This window comes from Malaclemys terrapin, chromosome 7 (genome assembly GCF_027887155.1).
Source record: "Malaclemys terrapin pileata isolate rMalTer1 chromosome 7, rMalTer1.hap1, whole genome shotgun sequence".
In the NCBI taxonomy this organism is placed as follows: Eukaryota; Metazoa; Chordata; order Testudines; family Emydidae; genus Malaclemys; species Malaclemys terrapin.
Genome location: NC_071511.1, coordinates 52984266 through 52997049, shown reverse-complemented (window position 1 = coordinate 52997049; position 12784 = coordinate 52984266). Strand labels below are relative to the sequence as shown.

The 12784-nt window shown below is 41.8% G+C and overlaps 1 protein-coding gene across 3 annotated transcripts in view; it reads right to left on the bottom strand.

Moving 5' to 3' along the window:
* The window catches only part of RHOA (ras homolog family member A), a 33444-nt gene extending 21209 nt beyond the window's left edge, over positions 1 to 12235 (bottom strand). The window contains exons 1-2 of one of the 3 annotated variants that reach the window (XM_054033271.1): positions 12141 to 12235; positions 166 to 323 (exon numbers count right to left, since the gene is read on the bottom strand). In XM_054033271.1, the coding sequence (XP_053889246.1) occupies positions 166 to 321 (156 nt within the window). In that variant the 5' untranslated portion in view covers positions 322 to 323; positions 12141 to 12235. The other 2 variants (XM_054033272.1, XM_054033270.1) reach the window with 2 other exon arrangements.
* Between the last annotated feature and the right edge of the window lie 549 nt (positions 12236 to 12784).

Below are 12784 nucleotides of genomic sequence, written 5' to 3'. Positions count from 1 at the left end.
TAGACACATCACCACTCATAGAAGATCTTTTTCCCCAATTGTGTTGCAAACCTGTTTTAGGTCCTATAAGAACATACATCTCTCTAGAGGTTTCACATACATAGATCTCCTCACCATTCTGAATAAAACAAGTGCTGTTTAACTGTTGCAGAAATGTGTACCTACCTGCTTTCCATCCACTTCAATATCTGCTACATAATTTTCAAACACTGTGGGAACATAAACTTCAGGGAACTGGTCTTTGCTAAATACAATCAGCAGACAGGTCTTTCCACAGGCACCATCACCCACTATAACCAGCTTTTTCCGAATGGCTGCCATAGCTAGAAAAAAAAAAAAATTGGGCTTGACAAATATAACAGAAATAATCATCTATTATATAATACAAATGCTAGAAACTGAGTAACTGATTATCTCTATGTCCCCAATCAGCAAGAACTTTGAAAACTGGTACACTCGTTCCTTAAGACTGCTGTGTATGTCATCAGTTTTGACCAATTCACCATCCTCTTAAAACCTCACAACCCTAAGGACATTTGCCCCACCATGCAGCATAGGACCATGTGGACTTGGAGGAGGGAGAACCAGAACCAGATGTGAAGTGGGGAATCCGGTATCTAGGCCAGATAAATAAATTGGATCATTGTTAGAACACAAGTGGATACATTTCTAATGTAGAAAGTGGCTGGAAAACTAAGGAAAATGTTTGGAAGCCTACTGCATCCAGAGGAACAGGACAATTCTTCTGGGACATCTGGTACCCAAGAACACATGTGACTGTCTGTTTCCCATAGTAAATCACAGGGTAAAAGGGGAGGGGAGACCAATAGTCTGATGCAGTAGTGCTTAGTAGTTCTTTGTGTGTCTTGTAGACTCAAGACAGGAACCTACCAAGACAGGGGAAGCAAAAGAGCACAAGTAATATCCTCTGGCTCCTTTCTGAATCTTTTGCTTTCTCAGAGAAAGTTCCTCTTTGGTAATGCCAATCAATGTCTACACAAATATTCTGTTAAACTGATGGCCAGAGCTGTACACCGGCCATGCTGAGCCAATAGAATATGCATTTTAACTATAAAAGGTACCAGAGGCTTTCCACTCCTTCCTGACATCCAGGGCTACCCACACAGACTGAGTACTTTACTGATATGCAGGAAGAGAACTGACGGAATTATCTCAGTGCATTGGACAGATTCCTAAAGCAGTAAGTTCCATGAATAAGCTACATAGGCTCTTGAAAGCAATCGTCTCCCCCTACAGCCAGTTCCAAGGACACTCATCCCTGTAGTAGCAAGAGAGCCTGAGATATTTAAGCCCTTGTATTAGAGGCCTGATATGAGGCAGGCCCTGCTTACAGAATCTGGCAAGAACAGGGCTGATATTGCAAACACACACATTCCTAAGAAGTGCTAGGCACAAAACACACACACATTCCCAAAGGATGGTCCCAGAACACCCCATACCAAGAATGGTACAAACACATTCCCTAAAGGTAAGAGGAACACATTGACCCCTTTTAAAAGATAAGGTCAGGATGACCGTACGTAATAGAGATGTTTTGATCGAACCAACATGTACAAGGTAATGGGTGATAACTAGCCACATCAGGGGACATAACTATGTCAGAGGCAGTACTAACTTGTTTGTATCAGGGTATAAAGATGTATCTCAGAGAGAGTATCTTTGTCCAGCCAAGGGGGAATAAAAAGTCCCACCATTCACTGAGCTGCGTCCATTGTCATGGGCATACATATCTTACTAGCCTCATAGTCTGCCAGGTGCTATTACCGTGCTTCGTTGAGAATAAACCTGGCTGGGCGCCTTTGCACCTTAACGGATCTTGTGGTCATTTGGCGGCTCACTCGAGGTCTGCTGTGCCGGCTGTTTGCACAGAGCTGGAACAGCCACAGGGAAAACACACACACGCAGCCAAACATCTAACACTGGTGACCCTGACTATTGATCTGGTAAGTAAGAAAGCTGTCCTCTGTAGGAATCGCAATCTAACATGACAGAAAGCCACAATAAAGCAATTTTTTAATCCATTTTTAGTAATAGTTTTAAATAAAAGGTAAAAACTAGTTTATTTTTGGCACAGAAGACCTTGAGTGAACTGCCCAATGATCACAAGATTCGTTAAGGTGTGAAGGCGCCTGGCCAGGTGTATAGGTTTACTGCCAAAGATTTAAAGAAATTCAACAGGAGTACTTGTGGCACCTTAGAGACTAACAAATTTATTAGAGCATAAGCTTTCATGGGCTACTGCCCACTTCTTCGGATGCATATATATATGCGTATATGCATCCGAAGAAGTGGGCAGTAGCCCACGAAAGCTTATGCTCTAATGAATTTGTTAGTCTCTAAGGTGCCACAAGTACTCCTGTTCTTTTTGCGGATACAGATTAACACGGCTGCTACTCTGAAAGAAATTCAAGCCACTGAATTAGTAGAAGTCACTGGCTAACCACTTGGAACCAGAGCTTTTTGAAGTATGACAAACAGTAGCCTCTTCTGCAGGTGCAGGGAAGATGTTCCTTTATTCCAGTTTATTCAATTGGTTCAGTTCAATGACTAGCTTGTTCACAGGTTGAGATACCAATTGGGAGTTGAAAAAGCAGGAAAGCTTATTTTCTTTTTCTAATCTATGCCTAAAAATGAGGTGGGAGAGGAGGTTATCTATGAATTTGAAAAACCTGAAAGACAGATGACCAGAAACGATAAGTACAATTCACACTACATTAACAACTACATTTAATACTTCCTTAGTTTTAACTGCAAAATGTTTTAATAAATGTACATAAATAAAACTACCTTAAATGTGTTAGATACTTTATTAACTAAGGCCAACAAATCCTGAAGCACAGCATCCAGAACGATGTCACCTAGCGCTTGCACTTTGAGGGGTTTAACAGCAACTGGGATAGAACATTCTGTGAAAAATATTCTATACATGTAGAATTAAAAGATTGTTTTTTCTGGGGCTTTATATGGAACCTATGCATTTCTTAGAAAAGATTCTCTACAGCAATGGAGTTTAACAGGCGCTTACTATTTTTTTCCATTTTTATAATGAATCACTTTCCTTTTCCCCTCTGCAATTACATAGGGTTCTTTTAAAATAAGCTAGCTTGGCAGCTTCAGCTACTGGAGAGGAAACCCACACCAGGCTCACCCTGCACAGCATGAGTCAGATGATTAGTTTCCATGGAAGGGATTCAACGATGACATTTCCTTAACTCAGCCCAAGGTCTCTAGAAGTTATCACACGAGCTTTAAGACAGTTCACTCCCTAAAGTCACAGTAGGATACAACAAAGTGGCTCCTGTTAGCTGAAAGTTAGGACACCAATATCTCTGCTCAGCCAGAGAGTATTTCTTGTGGTGCACAGAGGCATTCCCAAGACCATGTCTACTCAAAACATGCTTGTAAAAAGAAGCTAAGTGAATATGCTAGGAGAATGGAAAAAACCTGACATTTCCTATCTTAAATGTATGTCTCACAAAAGTGTGCATTTCCTTTTCCCCGCCATCCCCCTAATTAGTTTCCAGATGAACCATGTTTTAGGCCTGTCGTTAACTTGCAAGTTCAAGATTCCGCAAAGATTGTGGACAATTTCTGAACCCTCTGTGGACGCTTTTGGATTGGATTTGTTAGCTATACCTGTAATATAGCTGAGGCATTAGAGCTGATCCTGGAGAGTCAGTTGTGGGAATAGACTTCCACTATGGCGTAGATAGCACTAATAGATTTCAATTCCTAATGGCAGTCAACCCAGCCCATGATGTGGCTTCACGATGCTTTGGGGATGGAGGTCTAACCGTGAGTGGGAAGAGACCCAAGTCACAGAGCTGCGTCAGTCCCCATTAACAGCACTGGAGAACATGCAAAATGGGGACAAAGAGCCTCCCCAGCCAGGCAACAGGATAAAACTGTGTTGTTTGCTAACAAATGACAGAAAGGTAGTGCTGCACTTAATGGTATCCCAGAGAACAGGGATCTCTCACCCACCTACGACCAGGCAATGGGATACGAGTATACCTGGTCTTTGCTCTTTGTGCAGACAATGGACAGGCCTTAAGACGGACCTGTTTGTATATTAAAATTGGAAGCCACTCAGCTGTAAAAATCTTTTTTCAGCCCTTAATGGCATTGGTCCAGCTCCTGTTGCTTCCACACTGCCAATGTTAGCTTCTCTACCAATGATGGCATTATTGCAGCACCCATATAAGGATCCTTGGCACTGGACACATCCTCTGACCATTTTGTGACAGATATGATGAACAAAAAGCATATTTTTGAGACTACAGTATCCACATTATAGAAGTTATCTGCATTGTTGTGAGCCAAACCTTGGAAGCCTGAAAACTTGAAAGATTATTGTACTGAGACATACCAGTTGTCATGGGCCCACAGAATATCCATAGACCTTTCAATCAATAAATGATATTGGCATGTGTGTGTTCCTGGCTCACGGGCTGGGTTTCCTGCAGAATCTGGAATCACAAGGGGGTGATTCACACAAAATACCAATACTGGCTATACAGACACCCACCATCTGAAGCTTGACCCCCCTGTTGCTCCTCCATCAAAGGGGTATTGACTTGTTTTACCTGCTTCAGGAAGCCTGGGAAACAAAGGCTCCACAACTGTATAAAGTGTCAGCATGAGCTGACTGCAGCACCTCAGGTTGGATTAAAAAACCCAACATGAACCTGTAAACTAAGGTGGGGGCGCGGGGGGCAAACCCTGCTCGAAGGGTCTAAAGGGCTCAAGGTAAGCTCAGTATGTGTTTAGACCTTAGATTGTTTTAAAATAGGACAAAAAACATCAGAGAATCTAAAATAAATGTACCCCAGAGTTACAAACACCTCAGGAAGGGAGGTTGCTCGTAACTCTGAAATATTTGTAACTCTGAACAAACCATTATGGTTGTTCTTTCAAAAATTAACAACATTGACTTAATACAGCTTTGAAACTACTATGCAGAAGAAAAATGCTGATTTCCCTTTATTTTTTGTTTAGTAGTTTACATTTAACACAGTACTATACTTGCTTCTCTCTGCTGCTGCCTGATTCCGTACTTCCGCTTCCAAACGGGGTGTGTGGTTGACTAGTCAGTACGTAACTCTGGTGTTCTACTGTACTCTGCTTTGTGAAGATGCCCAGTTCATTGGTAAACAACTGTTCCTGGAGAAAGAGTGAAACTGCATGTGTTGAGCTAGGCCAGAACTGCTGGGAATTGCAGGGGGACTGCAGCTTAAATCCTTGGTCTGGGGGAAAAGGATGTGTGTCCCTGGTGAGTGACAGGTGACAGCCAGAGGCTTGAGACCAAATGGGGGTCTCTCTCTTGAGCAGACCATGGAGTGGGTCATACAGTCATAGGGTTAGAAGGGACTGCAAATGTCATCTAGTCTAATCCCCTGCCAAGATGCAGGATTTGTCATGTCTAAAGATCAGAGATGCAGTTACCCCAAAACTGTGACATTTAACTGTAGGTGGAACACATAGTACTACTTAGACTTAAGGTTGCCCAACATTTCCCATTATAAGACCATGATTTTAGTTGCTTATAACTTTGCCATATTTTAACCTTCGAGGCTGAAGTTTTTCCACACCAACTGTCTGCCTCAGATTGATTTTTGGGGAAAATTTCAGCAAAATGTTTCAGCTATTTCTGAAATCATCGAGGGAAGAAAAAAAAAAACACCCCAAAATTCTGACAACCATTTTGTTGAGAAGTTTTGGAACAGGGACTTGGTATTTTGCTTGTGGGGGACTGCCAGTGTGCCTTTTGCTGTGCCCATGAAAAAAAATTTTTTTTGGCTAGATTATAAACCTTCGAAAAATCTGAGATCCCACCTACTTGGAGACTTTTGTTAAGAGTTTGTAAAAAGCAACAGAGGGTCCTGTGGCACCTTTGAGACTAACAGAAGTATTGGGAGCATAAGCTTTTGTGGGTAAGAATCTCACTTCTTCAGATCTGAAGAAGTGAGATTCTTACCCACGAAAGCTTATGCTCCCAATACTTCTGTTAGTCTCAAAGGTGCCACAGGACCCTCTGTTGCTTTTTACAGATTTAGACTAACACGGCTACCCCTCTGATATCTGTTAGAGTTTGGCAGCTAAATTCTCCCAAGATTTCATGGAGCATGCTCCAGCCCAGGCATGCAGGGGCCCAGCAGGACTTTCCCTGCAATTGCTCTTCCCAGCTCCTGCACCCTGCTGGACACCAGAACGGAGAGCAAGGAGACTGCTTTTTCTATGCTCTCAAAGCTCTCTCTACAGGCTCCGTAGCAGCATGGAGCAGAAAGTGGCCTCACTCAGATATAGAGAGGACAAGCATGGGGGAGGAGGGGAAATGACAGGTGGGGGGAAAGACTGAATGAGGAGCCCAGGGGTGGGTGACTGGAACTAGAAGTGTAGGGGAAGAGTTGAGAGGAAAACTGGAAAAGGCTGGAGAGAAGGGAGGGGTAGGGGTAGGGGGAAAATGAAGGATCTGTGACCACTAGAGCACACTTCCTTCCAGAACCCAGAATGGAGATTCATGAGCGCCACCCTTCCTCTGCTGTCAGCAAATGTGTGAAACCCACTGGCAAAGCATGAGTCTCATCCCCCTCTGATGCTTGTTCAGAGGATGACTAAACAAAGAACCCTGAGAAAATGAGACCCCAAGATCACAATGTCAAGAGCAGAGAGCTAGGCCCAGCCCCCAGGACAGGAGCCACTTGTGTGGGATGGCCTCGCTCTCCAGCTCCTTCCCCCCTCACCACGGTTGACTTGATCTCTAGCCCCATCAACAGGCCAGGGCAGGCTTGCTCTCCAGTCCCTTCACAAACTTCTGGTGTTAAAGATGGAGTAACTGTCTGATGGCAGGTGACATACACTGATGGGCACCAGGTGAACCTGTAGCCAGCTAAGGGAAAGGATCGTCTTTAGAGTAAAACGACAGTCTACAATAGTAGAAATATCCACCATCTAAGATATATGATTTGGCTGGGCCCAGACAGAGAAATCTGTAGGAAAACGGTCAACCAGAAATGTCTGGGCCATTTGGGGGAGATGATGATGACTCATGCCCTATCCAACTCCATCTTCCATAGAACCCGAGGTAATAGCGGGATAGGAGGGAAGGCATAGCTGAACTGATCTGTTCAAAGTAGCACAAAAGCATGCCCCTGTAGTCAGGGTGGATTGACTGAAATCATCAAGTGGAAAACCTTGATTTAAACAATCTATTTTACTCAATTTCTCCATTTTGTACTTGTAATTTTCTAAAGAAAGGTAAGAACATAAGAATGGCCCTACTGAGTCAGACCAAAGGACCATCTAGCCCAGTATCCTGTCTTCCGACAGTGGCCAGTGCTAGGTGCCCCAAGGGGAATGAACAGAACAGGTAATCATCAAGTGATCCATCCCCTGTCCCTCATTCCCAGCTTCTGGCAAACAGAGGCTAGGGAATTCCCGCCCATCCTGGCTAATAGCCATTGATAGACTTATCTGCCATGAATTTATCTAGTTCTTTTTTGAAGATTCACTCTCATTGGTTGATATAACTATTAAAACATGTTGCTTTACAACTGAACAGAACCTTTACACTTTGGTACATCTTTTTTCTACCTACAAAGTTACACTATAATTATACACATTTATTTAAGCAGTTATATAGCTTAATATTTTCAGATTCCTATTAATTGTACATTTTTAGTACATTACAAAATGGTGAATGATATCTTATTTACTAGTTAACTATTTGCTTGGTATTTGTGACAAGCTGCATTAGAATGGCAACCTGAATTTAAACAAACACACACACACACACCCCGACAAATAAAAATGTTTATTAAAACAAAACAACCTTAAATGTTTTGGATACATAAACTTCTCTTATCAAAACAATATTTCACATTTACAACTAAATGATTTAACCACCACCACACTCGGACAGCAAGAATCAGTTCTGCCGAATGTCCATGGCCACCTTGTATGGCTTTATTCCAGGCAACTAAAAGCTCCACAGGGTTATTACTGATCTGGTACATACAGGTTAATCACGGATGGCCGTGTGGCTGCCACCAGTCCATGGCCAGGCAACATCCCTTCCTGACCTCAACCCTGATCTTCAGGGTTCGATGTGTGAGGGACTTTATCTCTGATGCAGGTTATATGACTAAAAAGTGCCAATCCGTGGTGGTCGATGATGACTTAAATGCTCTCAAGGCCAGTTCTCAGTAATTCATCCCGATTAAAATCAAACCACTTTATGCCTAGTACTCACTGCTGGCAAGGCATATGAAATGCCTCCAACCTCCTGATGTCTTGTTTAAGCAACATCCATGTTTCTGGTCCATATAAGAAGATTGGAAGTACATGGGTTTGATAAATCTGTACTTTTGTATATAATTTCACTTTCTTTTGCTCTCCACATCCTCTGGAGATCCTTCATGGCTGAGGCTCAGCCTTGGATGTCTGGCTGCCTGTGCTCATTTGATGGCAATTTAATAAGTGATTTATTAAACAGAAGGATTAACTATAGTCAGTTAATTAAACTGATTATTTCAGATCAGCCTGGGAAAGTTTTCAAATATGCCTAAATGAAAGTGACTGGAGCGTAAGCTCTTACTCACCTAAATCTCTTGAAAATGAGCCAGTCTCCTAAATTACTTAGGTAGTCCTTCAGACTTATAAAATTAGTAAGATCTCATCCCCTTCCCTCCTCATTTTTATTCACAGACTGGAAGGGAGAAAAGTTTTCTTGCTTTTTCAATCCTAATTGATTTCTCCAGTTAGTCCAAATGAAGAAAATATTATCTCTATACCTGCAGAAGAGACAACTGCAGTCAAAAGCTGGTTTAGCACTTTTAATAAAGTCTAGCTCCAGGGGCTTTAGCTAGTGACTTCCAACAGTTCAGTAGTGTGAATTTCTTTAAAACATCAGCAGCACACATGTAATGCTTGAATGGTTCACCTGCAGCCCTGAAATTTAGTATGGTTGGCATAGTATGGATGATTATTAGATGTTCATGTCAAAGCAGCATCTTCTTCAGCAGTTAGGCATCTACCTTGTTGAGAATATTGGCAAGAAAATGCAGTTAAGTGCTTGATCCATCCACTTATTTATTGCCTGTAACTTAATTTTGTCATTGAGTATTCTTCTTCATTGCTGTTGGACTTTGCAAAGAACTTCAAGAGACATCAGCAATATAGAAGCAATCTTTCTGCCGTTTGTCCAAGACCATGGAAATAAGTTTCAGTATATTCAGTGCATCTTCTCCAATTCCCTTTAGTCTGATGTTGATGCTTGCTCGAATGAAACATCATGAGAAGTGTTCCTTCTCAGGAGGAAGCTGCATTGAAGATGATGAAAGGAACATGTCTGAACATGCAGGATCTTCAGGTCGGTAAACTTTTTTATTTCATACTTCTTTTTTAAGGACTGCCTGTCTTCCTTCTGGACTATTCTTGAATTCTCATGTTTGAGCAAAAATATATAGTTGTTACTCTGTGGCAGTGGTCTCCAAACTTTTTTGATCGCACACCTGTATCAGTAAAACAATTTTGAGCACGCACCCCCAATATATGTATATTTATGTATAAATTATATACATGTACTACTGTACTAATATATTATGTACATTATAAAACAAAAAATAGAAATGAAAAAAGGATGAGAAAGATGAAAAACTATTTAAAATAATTTTGTATTTTATTTATTAATGTTACAAAAAATCTGCTTTCACAAAAAAATTATTAATATTTTTTAGTGAGAACGATTGAATATGTTTCATTATTTCTGAAAATCTTGGTTTAACACTTTGTGATACAGTAATTCAAAGGTCTGGATTAGGGTTAGAGTGCAGGAGGGCGTTCAGGGTGGGAGTGCGGGAGGAGGCTCAGGGCTGGGGCAGACAGGAGGTACAGAGCACTTACCTGGGGCAGCTCCTGTTTGGTGCAGCGCAGCACTGCTCCCATGGCCACGATTCTGGAAGCTAGGCCCCCCCCCCCATCCCCAGGCAGGCAGGGCCACCCGGAATGCAGGGGCTTTAGGGGCTGCAGGGCCCTGGGCTAAGGGGGCCCTGGGGCCCTGGCCTGCAGCTCTAAAGCCCCTTTTGGAATGCGGCCCTGCGAGGACGGGCCGGAGGACTCGGGAAGAGCAAGGCAGCCGTGCAGCCAGCGACCGGAGAGAAGCGGCGCTTTCCCCTTCAAAACGCCGCTTCTCTCTGGCCGGCTTTGAAGGGGAAAGCACCGCTTCTTTCCGGCCGCTGGCTGCCCCTGCTCCTCCATGGGCCAGAGGACTCAGGGCCGCATTCCGAAAGGGGCTTTAGAGCTGTAGGCAAGGGCCCCAGGGCCCTGCAGCCCCTAAAGCCCCTGCATTCCGGGTGGCCCTGCCGGGGGGCAGAGGAAGACAGCTTCCCTGCTCGCTCCCTCACTCCTCCGGCCACCCCTTTTTCTTCTCCAGCAGTGCACCTCCTGCCGTGCCACCCTTTTGCTCCAGCAGCGCACGTCCCACTGTGCCCCCCAATGGATTGTCTTGTGCACCCCACTTTGGAGACCACTACTCTAGGGTACTATCATTTTAGATGCAGTTGTGATAAAAAATAAATAGCTGAAAAAGGCAGATCTTCCTTTTACAATTTCACCTTGAAAGTAGTACTGAGTGTCAATGAATGCAATGAGTAATACTAAATGAGCAGTATGATGATAATAAATAACTGCATTGACTTATTTTGTTTAGGGGAATCCATCCTCAATATACAGGATTCTGAAAGACTATCCACCTTCAAGATCACCATCATTTTCTATAGTTTCAGAGTTATCTGCCAATGATAGTGTTTCAGTCACATCATGTATGTCACAGAGCCATAATATATCACCTGTAGCAAAAAGAAAAAAATCGCCATCCAGAAACAGCCACAGATAAGTTTGTGATAAGAACCAGCAGATTACAAAAAAAGAGGTAATGGATTAAAAAATTGCCCAGTTTGTTTATGCAACAAACTCTCCTTCCTGTATGATTGAGAACCCACACTTCATTAACATGGTTCAATCATTAAGACCAGGATACACTCCACCCAACAGAGCAGATGTTGCAGGCAAATTGCTGAATAAAATGTATGAAAGAGAAATTGGGCAGTGTGCAAAAGGTCTGGAGGGTAAAATTGTTAACCTGAGTCTTGATGTGTGGCGCAATGTCCACAATGATCCTGTGGTATGTGCTTGTGTGACCACAGAAGAAGGGAATGTCTTCCTTGCATAAACAATTGATACATCAGGAAATGCAAACACAGCAGAATACTTACAAGTAGCAGCAGTAAAAGCTATAAAACTGTGAAAAAAAATTCAAATGTCTAGTACGCAGCTTGGTCACAGACAATGCTACAAATGTATTCAAGATGAGAAAAAAATTATTTAGAAGAGAGTCCCAAGCTTATAACATATGGTTGCAGTGCTCATTTGATGCACCTCCGAGCCAAAGACTTCAGTATTCCAGAAATAAAGGCTAATGTTGTTGAAATTGCAAAATACTTCCATAACAACCACTTTGCAGCAGCTGCTCTGAAAAAAGTGGGAGGAACCAAGCTAACTCTTCCACAAGACGTGCAATGGAACTCAGTAGTGGACTTTTTTGAGCACTATATCAAGAATGGCCTAATCTGATGACAGTTTGTGAACAAAATCGGGAAAAAATAAATGGCACTGTCACAGCCAATGTTCTCAACATTGGGCTTAAGAGAAATGTTGAACACATGCTGAGTACCCTAAAGCCTATTTCTGTAGCCTTGAACAAAATGCAGGGAAATAGCTGTTTTATTGCTGATGCGATTGAAATTTGGAAGGAACTAAGATCTTAAAAAGAGAAATAGGCAATGACAGAGTTAAATTACAAGCATTAAAAAAAAACCAAATAGGACAAGCACCATCTCCAGCTCATTTTCTTGCAAATATTCTCAGTACTCGGTACCAGGGTCAAACCTTAACGGCTGAAGAAGGGGAGTTGGTTATAACATGGATATCCAGCAATCATCCCTCCATAATGCCAACTATAATAAACTTCAGAGCTAAGGGAGAACTATTCAAGAAACATGTTTGCTGATGATGTTTTAAAGAAAGTCACACCTGTGAACTGGTGGAAGTCACTTAAGCACTTGGATTCAGAGACTGTTGAAGTGATAATCTCACTTTTAACAGCAGTAGCTTTTTCTGCTGGCGTAGAAAGAATATTTTCCTCCTTTGGACTAATTCATTCCAAATTGAGAAATCGTTTGGGACCTGAAAAAGCAGAAAAGCTTGTTTTTCTTTTCCAGATTATGAACAAAGAGGAAAATGAAGCTGAAGATGACTGAGTTAGCTGCAGAAGCCAATATTTTAAGTTTCTCATGTTGGCCTGGCTGACAATCCGTTTAATTTTTGTTTTTTAAATATTTCATTTAACTATTTTAGTTAAAAACAATTTTAACCAAAAAAAAAAAAAAAAAAAGATTTAAAAAAACTTGAATGTTTAAATTCAAAAACTGATATGCTTGTTTTGTTAAAATATTATAGGTTTGCTGTTGAAGAAAAAAAATCCAGAATGCATAACGTTGTTGTTTTATTTAACTAAAACAACTTAAATGTCTGTCTCGTGATGTTCTCCTCCTAATACAGAATGGCAAGAAAATCCTCCAAATATTAATGATTAACCTGTTGAATTGGAGATAGTTCACCTCCCAAGGACTTCATAAATATCTGTTTCATTTACCTTTGGTAAATGAAATAACCAAACAATCATTAGTTTTACAGCTATATCAGA